The sequence below is a fragment of the Elgaria multicarinata genome, chromosome 5 (genome assembly GCF_023053635.1).
Source record: "Elgaria multicarinata webbii isolate HBS135686 ecotype San Diego chromosome 5, rElgMul1.1.pri, whole genome shotgun sequence".
Lineage (NCBI taxonomy): Eukaryota > Metazoa > Chordata > Lepidosauria > Squamata > Anguidae > Elgaria > Elgaria multicarinata.
In genome coordinates, this window is record NC_086175.1 from 8,728,942 (window position 1) to 8,747,982 (window position 19,041).

Here is a 19,041-nt window from a genome sequence, read left to right on the forward strand (position 1 = left end):
TGACTATTTTAAATCTAAGAAATATCCACAATGTTCCTCCGGAATGCTTGGAACTAGTGTTAGATGCCATTTCTGGAATACAAACATCACTGAACTTGCCAGGCTGAGTGTGAACACAATGCTAAAACACTCATCAAGTTCACTGAGACTTGGCTTGGGATTTAAATGGAACTGTGCAGAATGTAAAATGTGCAGAAAATATGTTAGGACAAAACAATTCCCCTGCTCTACAAAAGGACAAATAATTTTCCAGAACTCTGCCTTCTGTGTATTGAACACAAGTGATTTCTGAGCATGCTCAGCTGAATCAAATCTGCGTAGGGGAGACAACAGAGCAACTATCAAATGATAAAGTGCTTTGCATGGCCCATTACCAAGGGCCCAGATCTGTCAAATGGGCAATAGGAAAGAGCAGTAACTAGAGATATAGGCAGAATGTAAGTCTGGCTAGTAACCAGTAGTTATAAAAGGCAGACACCAGTACCAGCATGGCTAGGGCTGATGTCTCAGAGGATTGGAGACATGCCTTGCCAGTCATCTAATTGCTGGGACTTTCTAGTCCTTATACAGCACCTGACATGTATCCAACTCCATCTGATGGCTTTTAGGAGTACATCTTCCATAAGAAAACCAAATACTTTCTGGTAAAACAGATTGCCAGACAGTTCCCTTGGTTCCTGATGGAGACTCCTTTCCATACCCCAATGAAGTTCTCTGCAGGGGAAGCTTCAGTCTTTTGGCATGGCTACACCTCTTGGCCGAGGGGGGAGGATATCGCGATATGCTGATCACGAGATCCTCCCCCTGCATTCACATGCGACGCACGACGTCCATGGAGGAAGGAGGACGTTGTGCCCTCCATTTTTTTAAAGTACTTTTGCACTGGAGCGCGCCTACGCTCCAGTGCAAAAGTAAGGTTGTTTTTTTTTAAAGCCCCAACCCTGCTCCCCTCCCAACCCCTGATGGGCGCAGAGTGCTTGAAGAGCTCCATGTCCTGTGCCTGGTTCCCTGCTCCTTGCATTTACTTGCGAGATGCTGGGACGACCGCCCACACATCCCATGGTCTCGGGACCATCCCAAGACCGTGGGAAAAACTGGGCTAAAAGCTATCCCTGTTATCCCAGGGAAATGGAAGGATCATCCCTTCCTGCCCCTGGGATCCCCTGTGCGTCATGTAGATGCACAGATATGATCCTGGGGCAATCCCTGTGATAAGGTATGGTATAGACATTCCCTGTGTTAAAATTATCCAAATCTTCCTGCTTGGCTCCTAATTTGGGAGGATGTTGTTGGACACATTTGTTAGGAGTTATAAGAGCCAATGATTAGTAATGTCTCGCTGCAGTGTTTGATTGATGTCAGAATCATAGAATCATAGAGTAGTAGAGTTGGAAGGGGCCTACAAGGCCATCGAGTCCAACCCCCTGCTCAATGCAGGAATCCACCCTAAAGCATCCCTGACAGGTGGTTGTCCAGCTGCCTCTTGAAGGCCTCTAGTGTGGGAGAGCCCACGACTTCCCTACGTGATTAGTTCCATTGTTGTACTGCTTTAACACATTCAAATTATAACCCTTTAACATAATGAAAGAAATCACAGATCCTTCAACCTGATCCTCCTGAAACTAGCGATAAGAACGTAACAGGAATCCTGTTGGATCAGACCAAGAGTCTATCTAGTCCAGCATTCTGTTCCCATAATTGCCATCCATATGCCTATGGGAAGCTCACAAGCTCCTGCAAAAGCACTTTCCCATTCATGTTCCCCAGCAACCGGTATTGATATACATCCTTCTTCCTGGAGGCAATACCTACTAGGAAATGCATACTAGAGTTAATATACAACCATCACGTCTACCAGGCATTAATAGCCTTATCCTCCATGAATTTGTCTGTATAAAGACATCCCAGTTGGTGGCTATCACCACATCTTGTGAAAGTGAATTCCATAATTTAAGGATGTGCTGTGTGAAGAAGTACTTTCTTCTCCAACCATTTACAGTAGCTTCACTGGATGACTTTGGCTTCTAGTATTATGAGACAAGAGGAAAGGCCTCTCCATCTTCTCCACACCATGTGTAATTTTATACAATTCTATCATGTCCCTCCTTACTTGCCTTTCCCCGCCCCTAAGCTAGAAAGCCCCCAATATTGTAACTGCTCCTCATAGGGGAGTTGCTCCACCCCCTTGATAATTCTGTACCTTTTCCAGACCTACCATGCTCCTTTTCAAGAGTGGCAGCCAGAAATGGCATAGCATTTCAAGTGTGATCGCAGTGTATATTTGTTGCATAGGCATTACGATATTGGCAGTTTTGTTTTCTATTTACTTTCTAAGGATTCCCAACATGGATTTGCCTTTTCACAATAGCTGCACATGGGGTCAACTGTTTCATCACCTTACACATATATTAAACCACATTTGCCATTTTGGGGCCTGTTTCCTCAGTTTGGGGCGATCCCTTTGGAGCTCTTCAGTGTCCCTTTTTGTTTTAACCACCCTAAATAATTTAAGGAAAGGAAAGGAACCTCTCGTGCAAGCACTGAGTCATTACTAACTCTTGGAGGGATGCCAGCTTTCGCTGACATTTTATTGGCAGGCCTTGTAGCGGGGTGGTTTGCTGTTGCCTTCCCTGGCCGTGATTGCCTTTCCCCCAGCTAACTGGGTACTCATTTTACCGACCTTGAGAGGATGGAAGGCTGAGTCGACCCGAGCCGGCTGCCTGAGAACCAGCTTCCGCTGGGATCGAACTCAGGCCATGGGGAGAGTTTCAGCTGCAGTAACTGCTGCTTTACTGCTCTGCGCCACACAAGGCTCTAAACACAAATCTGGCCACTTTACTGCTCATGCCTAACTGCAGATCATTGGGTGGCTGCACTGTTTACATTTTCTCCCCATTGAGGGAACTGTCTATTTACTCCTAATCTATTCTTCCTGTTCTTTATCCAGTTACCAATCTATAAAAGGACCTCTCCTCTCCTCCCATGTCTGCTAAATTTGCTTAAAGTCCAAATAAACAATGTCTACCAGATCACCCTTGTCCATATGTTTAGTGATATTATCAAAGAACTCTAAAATATAAGGGAGACACGGATTACCTTTGTGGAAGCTATCCTGTACAATCAGTATGTTTATGGTATGCTGAAGATATGGGTCACAGAGGAAATTTTAGGTCATAGGGGAAATTTTAGAAAGCAGTCTTGCATAATCATGAGGGACAACAGCAAACATTTCAATGTCAGGGATGGAAAATCAAAATGGTGCCTCCCTTGCACTTGAACCTAATCCACCATGTAGTGTAGATACCTCCTACTATGCTTTTCTGTGATTCTCTTCATTTCAGTGGGGCTGGTTTAGGATAACGTCTTGAAACACTTCATATCATGGGCCTGATCAGTATGTCTCCTACTCTGCTGCCCCTTGTAAGGCTCAAACTCTGCTGCCTGACATGGCTGTTGCCATTATGATGGGGCTACCTCTGGTAATTAGATGTTTATAAGTTAAGAGGTGAGTCAGAACAAAATGGACATGTTTTGGAGAAACCATAGTATGAAAGAGTATTTACCTAGGAAGTATTTAGGAAATAAAAACTACATTTAGGAAATAGAAACCAAAGGCACAGTTACAAGATGGGGGATACTTGGCTCAGCAATACTACAAACGAGAAGGATCTTGGAATTGTTGTAGATCGCAAGCTGAATATGAGCCAACAGTGCGATTTGGCTGCAAGAAAGGCAAATGCTATTTTGGGCTGCATTAATAGAAGTATAGCTTCCAAATCACGTGAGGTACTGGTTCCTCTCTATTCGGCCCTGGTTAGGCCTCATCTAGAGTATTGCGTCCAGTTCTGGGCTCCACAATCCAAGAAGGACGCAGACAAGCTGGAGCGTGTTCAGAGGAGGGCAACCAGGATGATCAGGGGTCTGGAAACAAAGCCCTATGAAGAGAGACTGAAAGAACTGGGCATGTTTAGCCTGGAGAAGAGAAGATTGAGGGGAGACATGATAGCAATCATCAAATACTTAAAAGGTTGTCACACAGAGGAGGGCCAGGATCTCTTCTCGATCCTCCCAGAGTGCAGGACACGGAATAATGGACTCAAGTTAAAGGAAGCCAGATTCCAGCTGGACATCAGGAAAAACTTCCTGACTGTCAGAGCAGTGCGATGGTGGAACCAGTTACCTAGGGAGGTTGTGGGCTCTCCCACACTAGAGGCCTTCAAGAGGCAGCTGGACGGGCATCTGTCAGGGATGCTTTAGGGTGGATTCCTGCATTGAGCAGGGGGTTGGACTTGATGGCCTTGTAGGCCCCTTCCAACTCTGCTATTCTATGATTCTATGGTGACATCGCTCCCAGAGCGCTTCTATGCGATCCCAGTGCACCCCGAAAACGATAGTCTGACTTCCCTGTAAAAGAAACGAGGAAGAGCCGTCCATGCCGCCGCCACCGACGAGGAGAGCTCTCCCCCGGCGAGGAGAGCTCGGCAAAAGAAGGAGAGGTGAAGAGCGGAAGAAGCTCTCCTCGTCGTCATCGGCGCTGCATGGCAAGAAAGTTCAAGGAGCTGTTTGAACAAGGAAACTTTGTCTTCCACCATTTCATTTATCCTTTTAGTAAAGAATCTGAAGTCACTGAAAAGAAGGTTGTGACAAATAGATGCTGGCAGATAATAGAATCTAGGGGGGGATCCGCATGTCGCGGATGACGACGAGGAGGCTTCTTCCGCTCTTCACCTCTCCTTCTTTTGCCGAGCTCTCCTTGCCGGGGGAGAGCTCTCCTCGTCGGTGGCGGCGGCATGGACGGCTCTTCCTCGTTTCTTTTACAGGGAAGTCAGACTATCGTTTTCGGGGTGCACTGGGATCGCATAGAAGCGCTCTGGGAGCGACGTGCGGATCCCCCCCTAGATTCTATTATCTGCCAGCATCTATTTGTCACAACCTTCTTTTCAGTGACTTCAGGTTCTTTACTAAAAGGATAAATGAAATGGTGGAAGACAAAGTTTCCTTGTTCAAACAGCTCCTTGAACTTTCTTGCCATGCAGACAGCTGTTGTATTTTTTCTCTGAAGAATAAGAAACCTTTTGTCTGTCTGGTCAAATGGGGGCGGGGGGAAGAGACTTTAAAAAGAAGAGCTCGAGACCAGAAACAACACCTCTCAACCTTAGAAAGGGCATTGCACTCTTTCAGGAATAGCTAAGAAGTATTTGAAAGCCATCTTTTGATTTATTGGGGGTGACAGAGTGCCAAAAGAGACCTCCTATTTCTTCTGAAGCATCTCTTTCAGTTTCAAAAGTACTTCAACATTAATATTAGCAATTAGTTCTTCAGAAATGATGATGGTGAGAGAGAAGCAGGACTTGTCAAGCTAGTTTCTCTTGGATAAACTAGACGTTACATGAAAATGAACGCAATGAATCCCTAACAGGTGAATGAAAAGCAGCTTTAGCAGGCTGCGGTTTTGCGAGTCGTGTATTTGTGTGAGGTGAGGGTGCCACAGTGGGTTGTGGTGAGTGCTGGTGGCCATTTTGAATATTCAAGCCACAGTGAGCGGTTGCCATGGATGATCATTTCATCTAAACCTGGCAAGGATAGGTTATGGGTGTGGTTGGTCTTCCCTGGTGGCATGACCAAGGCTAAATATACATGCATGCACAGCCTTGCACTTTTGGGTGCTCGTTCTAACTCCCTGCTGTGTTCTGCATGGGCACGGGGGTTCCTATTGTTTGTTGAAGACATGGGGGGTTCACATGAACACCCCCTGAATTGAAACTATGTGTGAGGGGATGTGGGGGTGCACAGACTAGTCCCACCTCTGCTCCCCACTGTCCTGAATGGAAATGCTTCTCTTCCACTAATCTTTGTCCATGCCGACTGAATGCATTAGTGACTAATGCATTCGGATCGGCATAGGCGAGGACTCTCCCCACATAGTAATATATGCATGTAGAGCAACTCCATGGGAAGAAGGATCCTGATTAGGCCAGAGTCTCTCCTCATGTTGAGATGCTCTATGGACGTACATCAGCCCATGTGGAGAGCCTTTTCCAATGATTGCCAAAAGTAGAGACTGCTGCAAAGAATTTCCTCTGTGGGTGATGGTGGAAGTGTTGGCTTGCACACACCCCTTGTGTATTCTTTCAGCATGGGGGGTTGGTTGGTGTGAACCCACCTACTCATCTATTTTCATTGCTCTGAATTGTTGACTCCCCCCACCCCCACATTCCATGTCATGGCTAGATTGCGCAGAGAAGGTATGGTATACTAGCTTGCTCATTCCAGCACCATACCAGAGAGTCCAAGTAAAATATTCAGCATATTTATTCCCTTCTGTTGCCTAAAGTTCCTTTCAACAATCACCACTGAATTAGTATCTTTTTTTTTAGTGTGAGTAGAGAAAGGGATGTGGAGGGATTGCTCCTGAATATCTAAGTAGGTGCTTTGGACAGCTTACAGATCCTTAATGTTCATTTAAGCAGGTGAGCAGAAAGTTAAGTACATTCTCCCAACAGCCATAGCTGCACCTGCACTCTTGCCAGCCCATTTGGCTTCCATTTGCTTTGGGTTCATATTATATTTATAATGTTTGTATTAAACTCGGGGTGGTTTTTCTTTTTCTTTTTCCCCTTTCTTTTTTGTCCTGTTTCCAGACTCTTCTTTTGCTCCTCGCTTTCTCTCTTTCTTTCCTTGAAATTTTGTGGTGGGCGTGAAGAGTGCCAAGGAAATCCCAGGGCTGTCTAAGCTTATGAATCTAATGAGAATATATAAAGTTAACAGCTACGGCAGAGCTTTAGAAAGTCACATCGTGAGATGCTCTGTTGTAAAGCTTCTCCTGTGGCTGTGCTCAATAGCGTGGATTAGCCTAGTTTGCAGCAACGTTCAAGCAAAAATACGTCCTCCATTTTGCCTGCAAATTTCTAGCTCAGTGTTCATTCTGAGGTGGAAAAAGCATTTGGCACACACCGAATTGCATTCTCATTTTCTGAAGAACCTTTTGGCAACCCATTGATATTGTTTCCATCTGTTTAACCATTCACCCAGCCTCCCCTTGCCTCCAAATAATCTTTTGCCTTGTCTCTATAATTACTTCATTGGAGACCAGTGCTAAATAGAGGCAGATTTGATCTGCATTTGACCTCTAGCATCTGCACTGAATAAACACAATGACAATGCCACAGACAAGTGTACCAACTGGAGAAAGGGGAGGGTCCTGCAGACCCACGTTGGTGCTAGTTTGCACAGGCAAACTTAGCCCTAGATAAGGTTGCAGGGTAAGCTGAGGGCTGCTATGGGTTTTGGGTTGTTTGTTTATCTATAGCATTTTCTAATCTAAAAAACATTTTCCAATATTAAACGATGCTTATTTTATTGATGCTTACCTGTGAATTTCCCAAGATCAGCCAGTGAGCTTTGAGGCTCAGCGGGGATCAGAATGGTCCTGTCCTATGCCTTTACTACAGGGGTAGTCTCTGCCCTATTTCTCGAAAGCTGTTGCATAAGGTGGTAGAATACGCTAGTGGCATCTGACAGGCTGGTCTCCACTCCTCTGTCTTTGCCTCTGGGTCTTCATAGATTTCTTTAGTCAGGCTGTAGTGAAAGCCCCTTCCTAGATCAGACTGCCCCCAGCCTTAAGGAGGGAGTTTTCATGGTGCTGCTTTGCCATTCCTTCCTCTTGAAACCCCACGGTATCGCTGCTGTGGGGTGGGGGTGGAAAATCTCCATGAAGCACAGGTGTTTTGGCGGCCATTCAGCTCGTTGGGCCTGCCCCTTGCCCGAGCTATCGGTGGTCGCCATCTGCCCTGGAAAGCCCCTAGCTCAACGCTGAAGTGAGGTCACCTGGTGGAAGGACTGTGGTGACCTCGCTTCAAAGCAAAAGAATCATAGAAGAGTAGAGTTGGAAGGGGCCTATAAGAGTCCAATCCCTCACTCAGTGCAGGAATCCACCTTAGAGCATCCCTGACAGGTGGTTGTCCAGCTTCCTCTTGAAGGCCTCTAGTGTGGGAGAGTCCACAACAAAGTCTGAGTAAGTCCCCCAAGTTTTTAAATTTGCAGCTCCGGGGAAAAGTCCCATGGTGACAGCAGGGAGTTGGTGGCAACAGGGGGTGTGAGGACAGGCACATTGATCCTGCCATCCTCCCCAACCTCCTCCATGCATGGGAGGGTGAAAATGTACAGCGATGGTGGTTCGTGTGTGCCACTTGACACACGTTGGTTGCACAGGGTTCTAAATCACTTGGGAGCCTCTACACACAGAGCAGGGCTTCCTGCTTCAGACCTTGGCCCTCTAACCTGTAGGGGGCAGTGAAGCAGGGTAAAAGGGAACACCATCCCTACTCCTGATCATGGCTATATGCTTCCTCCATTATCAGAGGCAGTATGCCTTCGTATAGCAGTTGTTGGGGAACATGGCTGGGAGGGTGCTGTTGCATTCATGTCCTGCATGTGGGTTCCTGATTGACAGCTGGTTGGCCTCTCTGTGTATAGAATGCTGGACGAGATGGACCCTTGGTCTGATCCAACATGGCTCTTCTTATGTTCTTAAGTATATAGTACAGAGGCACTGACTGCTACTTCCTCTGGTGTATGAAGATTCCTTACACCCCTGTATTAACATTCAAGCAATCTCATAATCAAGCTTTGAGCCTGGCAGAGCATGCTATCAAGGGTGGAGCTACAAAAAGCAGGGGCTTACATAGTGATAAGAAGTAACAGCCCGAATAAGTACATTTATTCTATGTGCCTTCTGATGTTTACAAAATGAGACAATGCTTCGTTTCCTTTTATTCCCCTCCACCCCGCCATCTTTCAGTCAGCACGTTTACATTAAACAAACCCAACGTTAGTACAATCTTTAGAACTTCTACAGGAAACGGATAATCCACCCTGAGTACTGTTCTGTTGTTTTGTGTATGTTAAAAACTGTATTTCATAGAGATATTTTTAATTTTCCTTTATAAAAAAAAAGCCTATATGGGATATTGAACCTCAAATGTTTTTTTGATATTATTAGCCAAACCCACTTCTAACTTTAATAATTCATGGATTACTTCATAAATAAAAAACAAACAAGTGTTCAGGAGAAAGATTTTTTTAAGGGAAAAAATATATGAATTTCTTATTTCTTTTGTACAATAAAAAAAACCCTCTTGGCTGAATACATGATTGTTTTTTTTAAAAAAATTATGAAACAATGCATTTATTATTAAAATGGAGCTAGATCGGTGCTTGGCGTAATAACATGACAAATTATTTCAGGCTAAATCTATGTGACTTGCTGTGACACTTTTATACCTTTATAGTTTGTTACAGTTTTTAAAATAAATAAATAAATAAATGGCAGATTTATGCAAGCCATTAATAAGCATTTAATTTGAAGCTAACATTACTGATTTAGGTGTACTAACTCAGTCAATGTGTTGACAGTTAAGGACAAACAATAAATTACAGTGCAACATTACCTTACATCCCCACTGTGTAAAGAGCTCCCATTGATTTAGAGAGCTGATAAGCTGCAAGGCATTTAGTAGTAAACCTGGCTCATAAAACCATTGTAATCAGTATTGGCTTTCTTGTGTTGTGCTTATAGATGTATATGTAACTCTAAGTACTGAAGTGTATGTATGCCAAAAGCTGAAATAATGTCGATTGGATAGTGATTCGGAGTGTCAGCTGGGATTGGGAAGGCCCCAGATCAGATCTATCCATGAACTCACTGGGTGGCCTTAGGAAACCACTATTCTCTTAGGCCATAGCTAGATGGGGCGATATCCTGGGGATCACCCCGGGATTGTCCCTGTGTGTTCACATGATGCACAGGGGATCCCAGGAGCAGGGAGGGATGATCCCTCACTTTCCCCGGGATCTTGCCCTACATTTCTACCCCACTTTTTCTGCGGTCTCGGGCTGATCATGGAACGTGTGAGTGGGTGTCGTGGTTTGTCCCAGCTCCTCGTGAGTAACCGGGAGCTGGGAGCCAGGCACGGGGCACAGAGCTCCTCAGGAGTGGGGGGGGGAGGGCGAGGTTGTTGGTTTTTTAAAACAACAACAACAACACCTCGTCATTTGTGCCCGAGCACTCGTGCGCTCTTTCTCCTGTAACAAACAAACAAAAAATGGCGGACGCAATGTTGTGTGCCGTGTGTCAACCAGGGTGACGATCTCGCAATCATAAAATCACGAGATCGCCTCCCTCTGATCCCCTTGTCTAGCTGAGGCCTTGGCCTCCCATCAGTAATATGGGAACAATTAAAACTGTCCTGACTTTCAGGGCTGTTGTAACGATGACTGGGACAATGGACATTAAGCACTTTGTACATTCTTACAGGCTCTCTAGACCATCAGATAATTGTGTGGTTGAATGGTACAACGCCATACTGCAGGTGTAGGACTGCATATTAAATGTTTCCCTATATATCAAGGAGAAGGGTTCTAATCTAGCTTTCTACCTGACATGCTAGTTTCCCTCTTCTCTCTCTCTCTCTCTCTCTCTCTCTCTCTCTCTCTCTCTCTCTCTCTCTCTCTCTCTCTCTCTCTCTCTCTCTCTCTTTCTTCCCTTTTGTGGTAGCGCAATCAATCATGATGCAGTTCCTTCAAATGAAGTCTGAAAAAGTATAATCTAGTCTGGAAACAGTTGTGGTACATGATGATATTTTGTTAAGAGTGCTATAGAAATGAACATTGTTGTAGTAGTTGTGTTAATAGCCATTGCTTCATTGGCCATTTCTACATCTGCCTTTCCCCCCAAGATCATCCCTGGATTGTTCCTGTGGATCCAAATGCCACACAGGGGATCCCAGGAGCAGGCAGGGATGATCCCTCCATTTTCCTGGGATAACTTTTAGGTGTAGAAAGGGCCATAGTGTGCTTCATCTAGGAAGGAGTTTCCTCCTCTAGCAATGTGTCCTTGTCTGCAAATTGCTTGCTTGGGATAGGGTGACCATATTAAGCATTGTGGGGTGAAAATAGGGTAACCGTATGACAAGGAGGACAGGGCTCCTGTATCTTTAATAGTTGTATTGAAAAGGGAATTTCAGCAGGTGTCATTTGTATTTATGGAGAACCTGGTGAAATTCCCTCTTCAGAACAATAGTTAAAGCTGCAGGTGCCCTGCCCTCTTTTAAATCTTGTCAGTCTAGTATAGCTCCTGCATCTTTAACTGTTGTGATGAAGAGGGAATTTCACCAGGTTCTCCATATATACAAATGACACCTGCTGAAATTCTCTTTTCTATGCAACTGTTAAAGATACAGGAGCCCTATCCTCCTTTTCATGTGGTCACCCTAGCTTGGGACCATTGTTGAAATTGACCTCCAGTTTATGATGAAGGGCAGAGTGTGATGAATATGAGTTCCAGATTACCAGGCCTATAGCTGCCAACCAACATGCTCTTTCTTACCCATTTTAATGATTAATAGGAGTAAAGAGTGGAGCTGAATTGACACAAGATGCTTCCTCTCCCCAGACTGGCAAATCATTCATGATAAATGCTGGTGTGGGATTGATACCAAAGATGGAAGTCAGGAAAGAAAGTGATAACTACATAACAAACATACATTGAACAAAGCAAACTAACACAGAAACATGGAAAACAAAACAAGTTAGCTTGCTGTATATATCTGGCCTTTCCCCTTGCTTTCAATAGGGCCCTGAGAGAAAATTAAAAATTGGGTTCTGTCAAATTGTGTCTCTTGACTGTTCACAATGACAAGAAGGGGAGACTCAAGGATAAACTCCACACTTGCAGCACATCTCCACTTTTTATTTAGCTAATATGTTAGGAAAAATGAGGCATGCTGATGGGAGAAATAGTTCTAACATGCATGGGGGGATTTTGGGGCCAAGAAGTTGGGGAGGCAAGGATAAGCTTTCCCTTCCTGCCTCTTGTGTTGTAGATAAGACTAGGGCCACAGCTAGACCTAAGGCTTATCCTGGCATCATCCAGGGTCCGCCCCTGCCTGAGCACTGGATCCCCTGTGTGTCAACTAGATGAACAGGTTTGACCCCTGGACGATCCAGGGATAAACCTTAGGTCTAGCTATGGCCTTGGCCATACCACATATCTAGTTAAATACAGAAACAGTGGAGACATAGCTGCAGGCTACATATTAAATATCACGTGTAATTTGACCCTCAGAATGCAACATAGTTTAGATTATATATCTGTCTCCCTGTTCTGAGTACAGAGACATAAACCTTTCTGAAAGTGCGTTTGCATTTGGTTTCCTAACCCTTTAAGCTAAGATAGATATCTGTTAAACATAGTATGATAAACTGACCTGATACTTACTAGAAATGGAGAAAACCCTTCAGCTAATTCCTCAATAATTCATTGATGACTTTTCCATGCCAGTAATTCTGGAATGTACCTGTTGGCTTCTGTACCTACAATGCAGCCCAGCCCAGCTTTCATTGCTGTTCAGAAATTGCTGTTCAGTTGCTTACTTCAAAAGCAACTTACTACAAAACCCATTGACTGGGTGTGTGCTTTTAACTTCCATTCTTCCTAGGGGTCAGTTCTGATCAATGCAAAAAGTCTGTTTCTTAATTGCCGTAGAACCTCAAACTTGCAAACCTTGAGGATAAAAATTGACAGTCTTATTTATGATGTATGCAAAAACAATAAAATGCCAACAATGTACTTGTCATTTTGATATGTAAGTCAAAGCTGCCCATGTTTCCTTCTGTAGTGCCAGAGAACATCTATCTGAGAGCTTCTTCTCCTGACAGGCATTTTAATGTATGGGGCAAGTTGCCTAGAAATTGCGATAACTTGTGGCACAGGAGAACTCTATCCCAGCACTGTACCAGGACCATTTCAATATGCTTGCTTTTAGCCTCCTCGGCTGCACAGATGGGTGAAAGTCCACTCCAGTTCAGGCTCAGTTTTGGATATCTGTGGCTTTAAGCAATTTGACATCCTGAATGAGCCCAGGTGATCACGGATAAAGAGCAGCCATACAGTTGTGCTTTCCCCTTGATATTAGGGTAAGGTTGCAGCTCAGGAGAAGAGTACATGGATGCCAGATATGAAGTCCTAGACTTGAACTCCAGCATTCCCAGTTGAGGGATCTTAGGTAGCAGGCCTGAAAATGTAGTTCTCTTTGAGACTCGGACAACTGAATTTGAGACCTGGTGCCAGTTGGAGTTGATACTATTGGGCTAGAATAGGGCTAGGCCACTGGTAGGCCTTGAGCATTTAGCTTTCTGAGGTTTATTTCTTCATCTATTTCTCTGTCAAATGTCAACCCAGAAGAAAGAGGTTTATCTAGATGGAGTGCTAGTTGCAGTCAAAGGATTTGCCAGCCGACTAGGGACATAGGAAGCTGCCTCATACTCAGTCAGACCCTTGATCCATCCAGCCCAGTATTGTTGTCACTGAGCTGGTTCACATGATTGGCAGGCATTTACTACACTGCACATGCCAGTTGTATGCTGGGGGAGGATTTGCATAATTACCCTCAGCAGCATGGCTTGCTGTGTCATGCAAACCCAGTCAGGGGGCTTGTTGCCATGGGTAACAAGCCACCCAGAACCAATGGCAACAAGCAACCCTGGCCAGGTTTGTATGACATGACAAGCAATGCTGCCGAGAGAAATTATGCAAGTTCCCCCGACATGTGACCACCGGAGTTACTGCGGCTTGTTAATTACCTGCCAATCATGCAAACCTGGTCACCGACTGGCAAATGATATCCAGGGTTTCAGGCAGGGTTTTTTCCTGCCCTACCTGGAGATGCTGAGGACTGAATGCTGTACTTTTGAGCCATGGCCCTTCTACTTTGGAGCTTAACTCACAACTCTCCATTTCAAGTGGCTTTCTGTTAGAGTTGGTTGCTGACCAGGGGGCTAGAATGAGCAATACTGTGACTTGGGGCATCATCAGACAAGCAAGCGTTTTATTGCGTGCTCGTTGCTGGGCACTCACAGATTTTTGCAGGTCCCTGTCACGACGTCGTCTGCCTCCCAGGTGCCTTCCTCCCCTTCTAGCCTTCTTTGCACAACAACAACAAAAACATCCCAGTAAGTCTGACTTATTTTTCGAGATGGGTGTTGCTGCTATCTCCTGTTGTGTGCAGGAGAAGCAGCGTGATGAAAATGCCCCACTGAATGGGCCACCTGCATGTTGTTTACTTCCTCTTTTGATAGAGGAAGCAACGGTAAGGAAACACGATTTTTCCCTGTGTGATGACGCTCTTGGAAGAAGGTGTGGACTTCTAACTATTTCACAGAAAAGGAGGCTATAAATCCTCAAAACAAACACTCAAACAAATCAAACTGTGCAATAAGTACTGTCCTGATTTTAAAACCAAGGCACATTTGTTTCATATTCATCTTGTGTCAGAAATTCGCCTTATGAACAGGTCACAAGAAGAGTTATGAAACGATAGCCATATTTTATTTATTTATTTATTTATTTATTTATTTATTTATTATTTAATTATATTTATATACCACCCCACAGCCGAAGCTCTCTGGGCAGTTTACAACAATTAAAAATAGTAAACATTAAAAGTATACAAAAATTTAAAAAATATAAAAACAGTATAAAAACAACAGTATCCAGTTAAAAACAACAATTCTGGGGTCCATTAAAAACAAACTTAACGTTGTTAAATGCTGTTAAAATGCCTGGGAGAAGAGAAAAGTCTTGACCTGGCACCGAAAAGATAACAACGTTGGCTAATAAAGAAATTCTTCCTTTATTAGCCAATCTACTGGATGACACAAAAAGGACAATAGAGATTCTTCTACATCGATTTCTATTCTGGACGTGACACTCTTTGTGAGTTTCACTTAGAATTACTAATTTAATCTGTGGAAAAGAAAACCGTCTTGCAATAGCTTCTCTCAATACAAGCAGGCTGATGCGTTAGCCAGATACCTGGTCTAAAGAGAAGGTCCTATGAGGACTGGCAGGAGGAGCTAGCCAATATTTGGAGGAGTGTTGGGGAAAAGGGTGAAGAAGTGGTGAGTGACTGAGGTCTCAAGACTGAAGAGAAGTTTAGTGAGTGGTGAATGTTTTGGAGGCAACAGTTCTTTCTTTTCCTGAGATATTTATAATCTTTGAGTGCCTCCTGAATACATGTAAACACTCTATTTTGGTTGATTACAGGTTACTGTGGTCATGGTGAAATTGCGAACATCAGTCAGCCCTACATGATTCAGCTGAACTGGAGAGGATTTTCCTACAAATATGGTGCCTGGGGAAGATATTCCTCTCCCCTTGCCCCTGAAAAGGAGCTCTACTGGGTTGCACCACTGAATCCTGAAGGAAGATTCTTGGAATATTATAGACTTCATGGCTCCTATGATGATTTATTACTCTTCAAGTACTCAAAGGAGTATAGAATTCAATACGGTGAGGGCAGCGGCACCGTTGTTTACAACAACTACATGTATTATAATGTATATAGTTCGAGAGATATGGGTAAGATAGATTTAAGCACAAACCAAATGGTTCTGAGGAAAACTCTCTCAGGCGCCGTTTTCAACAATCGCTTCTCATATGCGGGTATATCATGGCAGGATTTTGATTTTGCGGTGGATGAGAGTGGGATGTGGGTCATTTACTCCACAGAAGCCAGCACAGGGAACATAGTGATCAGCAAACTTAATGAAACATCTCTCGAGGTGCTCAGTACATGGGAAACACGGCAGTACAAGCCATCCGTGTCCAATGCTTTCATCGTATGTGGGGTGCTGTATGCCACAAGGCCTGTCAATACACGGAAAGAGGAAATCTTCTACATTTTTGACACAAACACTGGAAAGGCAGGCAGAATAAGCATCATTATGGACAAAATGCTCGAAACCGTTCAGAGTATCAACTACTGCCCCATTGACCGGAAATTGTATGTGTACAATGATGGCTACCTTCTTCGATATGATCTGACTTTCAAGCCTCTTTCCCCACAAGTATAGTTTTCCCTGGTGTTTTGAAACCACCAGACTGGGATGTTGGGACACAGGGAGGCAGGCAAGCAGAGAGCCGATCCATCTATAAATCATAGTGTAGACCATGTTCAGATGCCAAGCTAAGCCACAATATTTAAGCATTTTTATCTAAACATTATGGCTTAGTGGGCCATGCGAACCATTCCTAACCATGCTGGATCCATAATCATGGTTCAAACACACCCACTAACCATTTGCTGCAAAAGGGTTAGTGGCATATCTGAACAGGCCCAATGTGTCTGACTGTAAGGGTTCTCTAATGGCGCATTTTGGGGAGATTTAGCATTAATTACATGATGCAGGTTCTATCCTTGCTAATCACTTTTGAAGACTTGGAGTAACAAGCAAAATTAAGCATTTTTAAATTCCAGTGGTTGTAATAATAGATAATTACACCTATGTTTTAACTCCTTCATTGAAACCAATAAGACTTGAAAGTGCTTAAGTCTGGCTAGATTGTACCCATCAGCATGGCTCATTGCATCAGACCAATTGTCTGCCTAGATCAGGGATCCCCAATGTAGTGCCTGCAGGGGACCTCAAGTGGTGCTCATGAGCTCTTCCCTCCTTGAAAAATGCTAGGGCAGCCTTCCTTCTTGCCTTGCACTTTCCCACTCCCTCTCTACACCTCTTCACCTGGTCTCCCCTCCGCGCCTCTATCCTCCCTCTTTCTCACCCCTCTACTCCATCTTGCTATGCCTCCTCCCTCTCAACCCCTAGCCTCAAATTCTCCCCACCCCTTTAGTTCACTTTTGACGAGCCATGCCCCCGTGGCAGCCTTGATGTTTCCCCATGGGAGCCATTTTGTGGTGGTGCCCACAACAGCTCCTCACATTTTCAAATGTGCCCATGGGTCCAAAAAGGTTGTCAAACCCTGATCTAGATCAATGTTCTTTCTGTATCTGGGGTGTACATTTATTACTAGTCCAGAAGTATTGGAAAAAAGAAAAAAATACATTCATATCTCCCTAAGGAGGTTTCTGTCCATTTTCGGTGGAATGGGGCACAAAAAATGCAAATTTGCTGTACAGGTTTAAAACTTCTGTTAAGGCATCACCTATTATTGCATTTCCCCAACATTCAAATTTCAATAATTCATTGCTGGGAAATGTGGTTTTACCTCAAGTGTGTGTGTGTGTGTGTGAGAGAGAGAGAGAGAGAGAGAGAGAATTTTTGTGTGTATGGTATGGTAGGCTTCTTTTGAGCATGTCAATTTCACTTCCCTTGAACTGGTTTGTATAGTAAAGAATGAAACTTACAAACCTTCCTCATGGTGTTGTGAAAAGGCCTTTACACTACCTCTCTCCAGCCCTGGAGCCCGCCCCTCCTTTTATTTGAGATGTAAGAGAGGGCACAGGCAACAAGGCCTGGACCAGGGCAGCACTCCCACATCCTTTGGAAATAGGATGTGTGGCAGTAGTGCTCAGAACTTTGTGGAAGGATCACAAAGGAAACATGCAGTTAGGGCATGTTGCTTTGCCAGTTCACTTCAGACTCAGTCCTGGAAGTTTTCCTGTGAAAGTCCCAATTAAACAAATGGGAACTACCCAAGAATACCACCAGTGTTGAACAGGGCTTGGAATTTTGCACAAAAGCAGTTACCTAGCACAGAGATTGTACTCTAGTTGTACTCTGCTTTCTTTTTCAAACCAGTGCATTCTGACCTTTCATTTCTGTAGAGATATTTTTGTACAGGTACACACAGAGTTTGCAAAAGTTTCTACTGTTTTGTGGGTAGACTGCATCCCTGAATGGCCACCTGTCCTTTCTGGATGACCTCTGGTTATATGCCTTTATTTAATACACCACCATTACCTCTCTTTCCTCCCTTCCATTGCTCCTTCCAGCACACTTCCGTTTAACAGATATTCCAAATACTGAATGGTTTTTTAAAAAATAAAAAATAAATCAAAATTCAAAAGTGGATTCATAATATAACACAGAAGTTGTGTCAGCTTGGGAAATGTAAGTGCATTTGCATAAAATGTAATGCTTTGCATAATTCATGTTGAATGCAGTTTTTTGTATTTATTTGGCACTGAATGTGGATTTCTGTGTTATAGGAAATGAATAGCTATACTACTGGTCAGGTTTTTCTTTCTCTGTTTTGCAATAAACTATTTTTAGAAGGAAAAAAAATGTGAAATGGAATTCTTGAACAGGTGAAGTTGTTTCTGACAGCTGGTCTGGGAAATAACAGGCAGCCAGCTTGGCCAAATTGTGTTTGAAGCACTGATGCTTACACACCTCTGGCCATAGCTGCTAAAGTGACTCCTGGAAAAAAACAACAACCCACAGATGGATGTGTAGCCACCTGTCAGCACATACACAGTGCAATCTGTTAGCTAATTTGATGAATATGTTCCACCTGAATCCTGCATGGGCATCTTGGGAAGGCCTGTTCAGCTGGTAATTTGGGCCTAAGTTCTCTCACTGAGGTGTAAATCTGTGTCTGGACTGAGGGTGAAGGCTCACGGGCTCTTCCATCCAAAAATCCTCTTCCACACTGCAAATTAGATGTTGGGGGAAGAGTTCTAGGTTAACCTTCTTATCATGAGGGAGTATTTCTGCATGAAACAGCATGATTTAATCTATCTGAGCCCCTACCTGCTCGATCTGAAATGGTACAGCTTAGGCACAGGTTTACCTCAGTGAGAGCTTTGCTTAATATGGATAGGGAGGCACTGACCCTCATCGTATATTTACTAAAAACCCATGGAACTAATCTGAAATGGGCTGTTGTATCATTTGCTTCATTCAGGACTGCTCTTAAGAAAATCATAGTTCTTACGGCTATGAACACAGCGTGTGCGAATTCAAGATTCAAGTCTCTCAACTATTGTTACCTTTTTATTATTAATAAAATGCCCTTCCTTCATACCTAGGTCTAGGCCTTTATACACCATGGATTTTCCCTGGAGTCATCCCTGGGTTGTCCCTGTGCATCCAAGTGAGGGGTCATCCCTGTCTGCTCCCGGGATCCCCTGTGCATTTCGTGGGATAACCGAGACCTCATTTATCTCAATTTTACCTGTGGTCCTGGGACGATCCCGAGGACTGCTGGCGGTGTGAGCGCACGTCCTGGCTTCTTCCCTC

General features: G+C 44.1%; 1 protein-coding gene across 1 annotated transcript in view; it reads left to right on the plus strand.

Annotated features, from left to right (window-relative positions):
* The window catches only part of OLFM4 (olfactomedin 4), a 33,309-nt gene extending 17,397 nt beyond the window's left edge, over window positions 1-15,912 (plus strand). The window contains exon 6 of the mRNA XM_063127379.1: window positions 15,104-15,912. Coding sequence (XP_062983449.1) covers window positions 15,104-15,912 — 809 coding nt within the window. The remainder of the gene's footprint in view (window positions 1-15,103) is intronic.
* The last annotated feature ends 3,129 nt before the right edge of the window (window positions 15,913-19,041 follow it).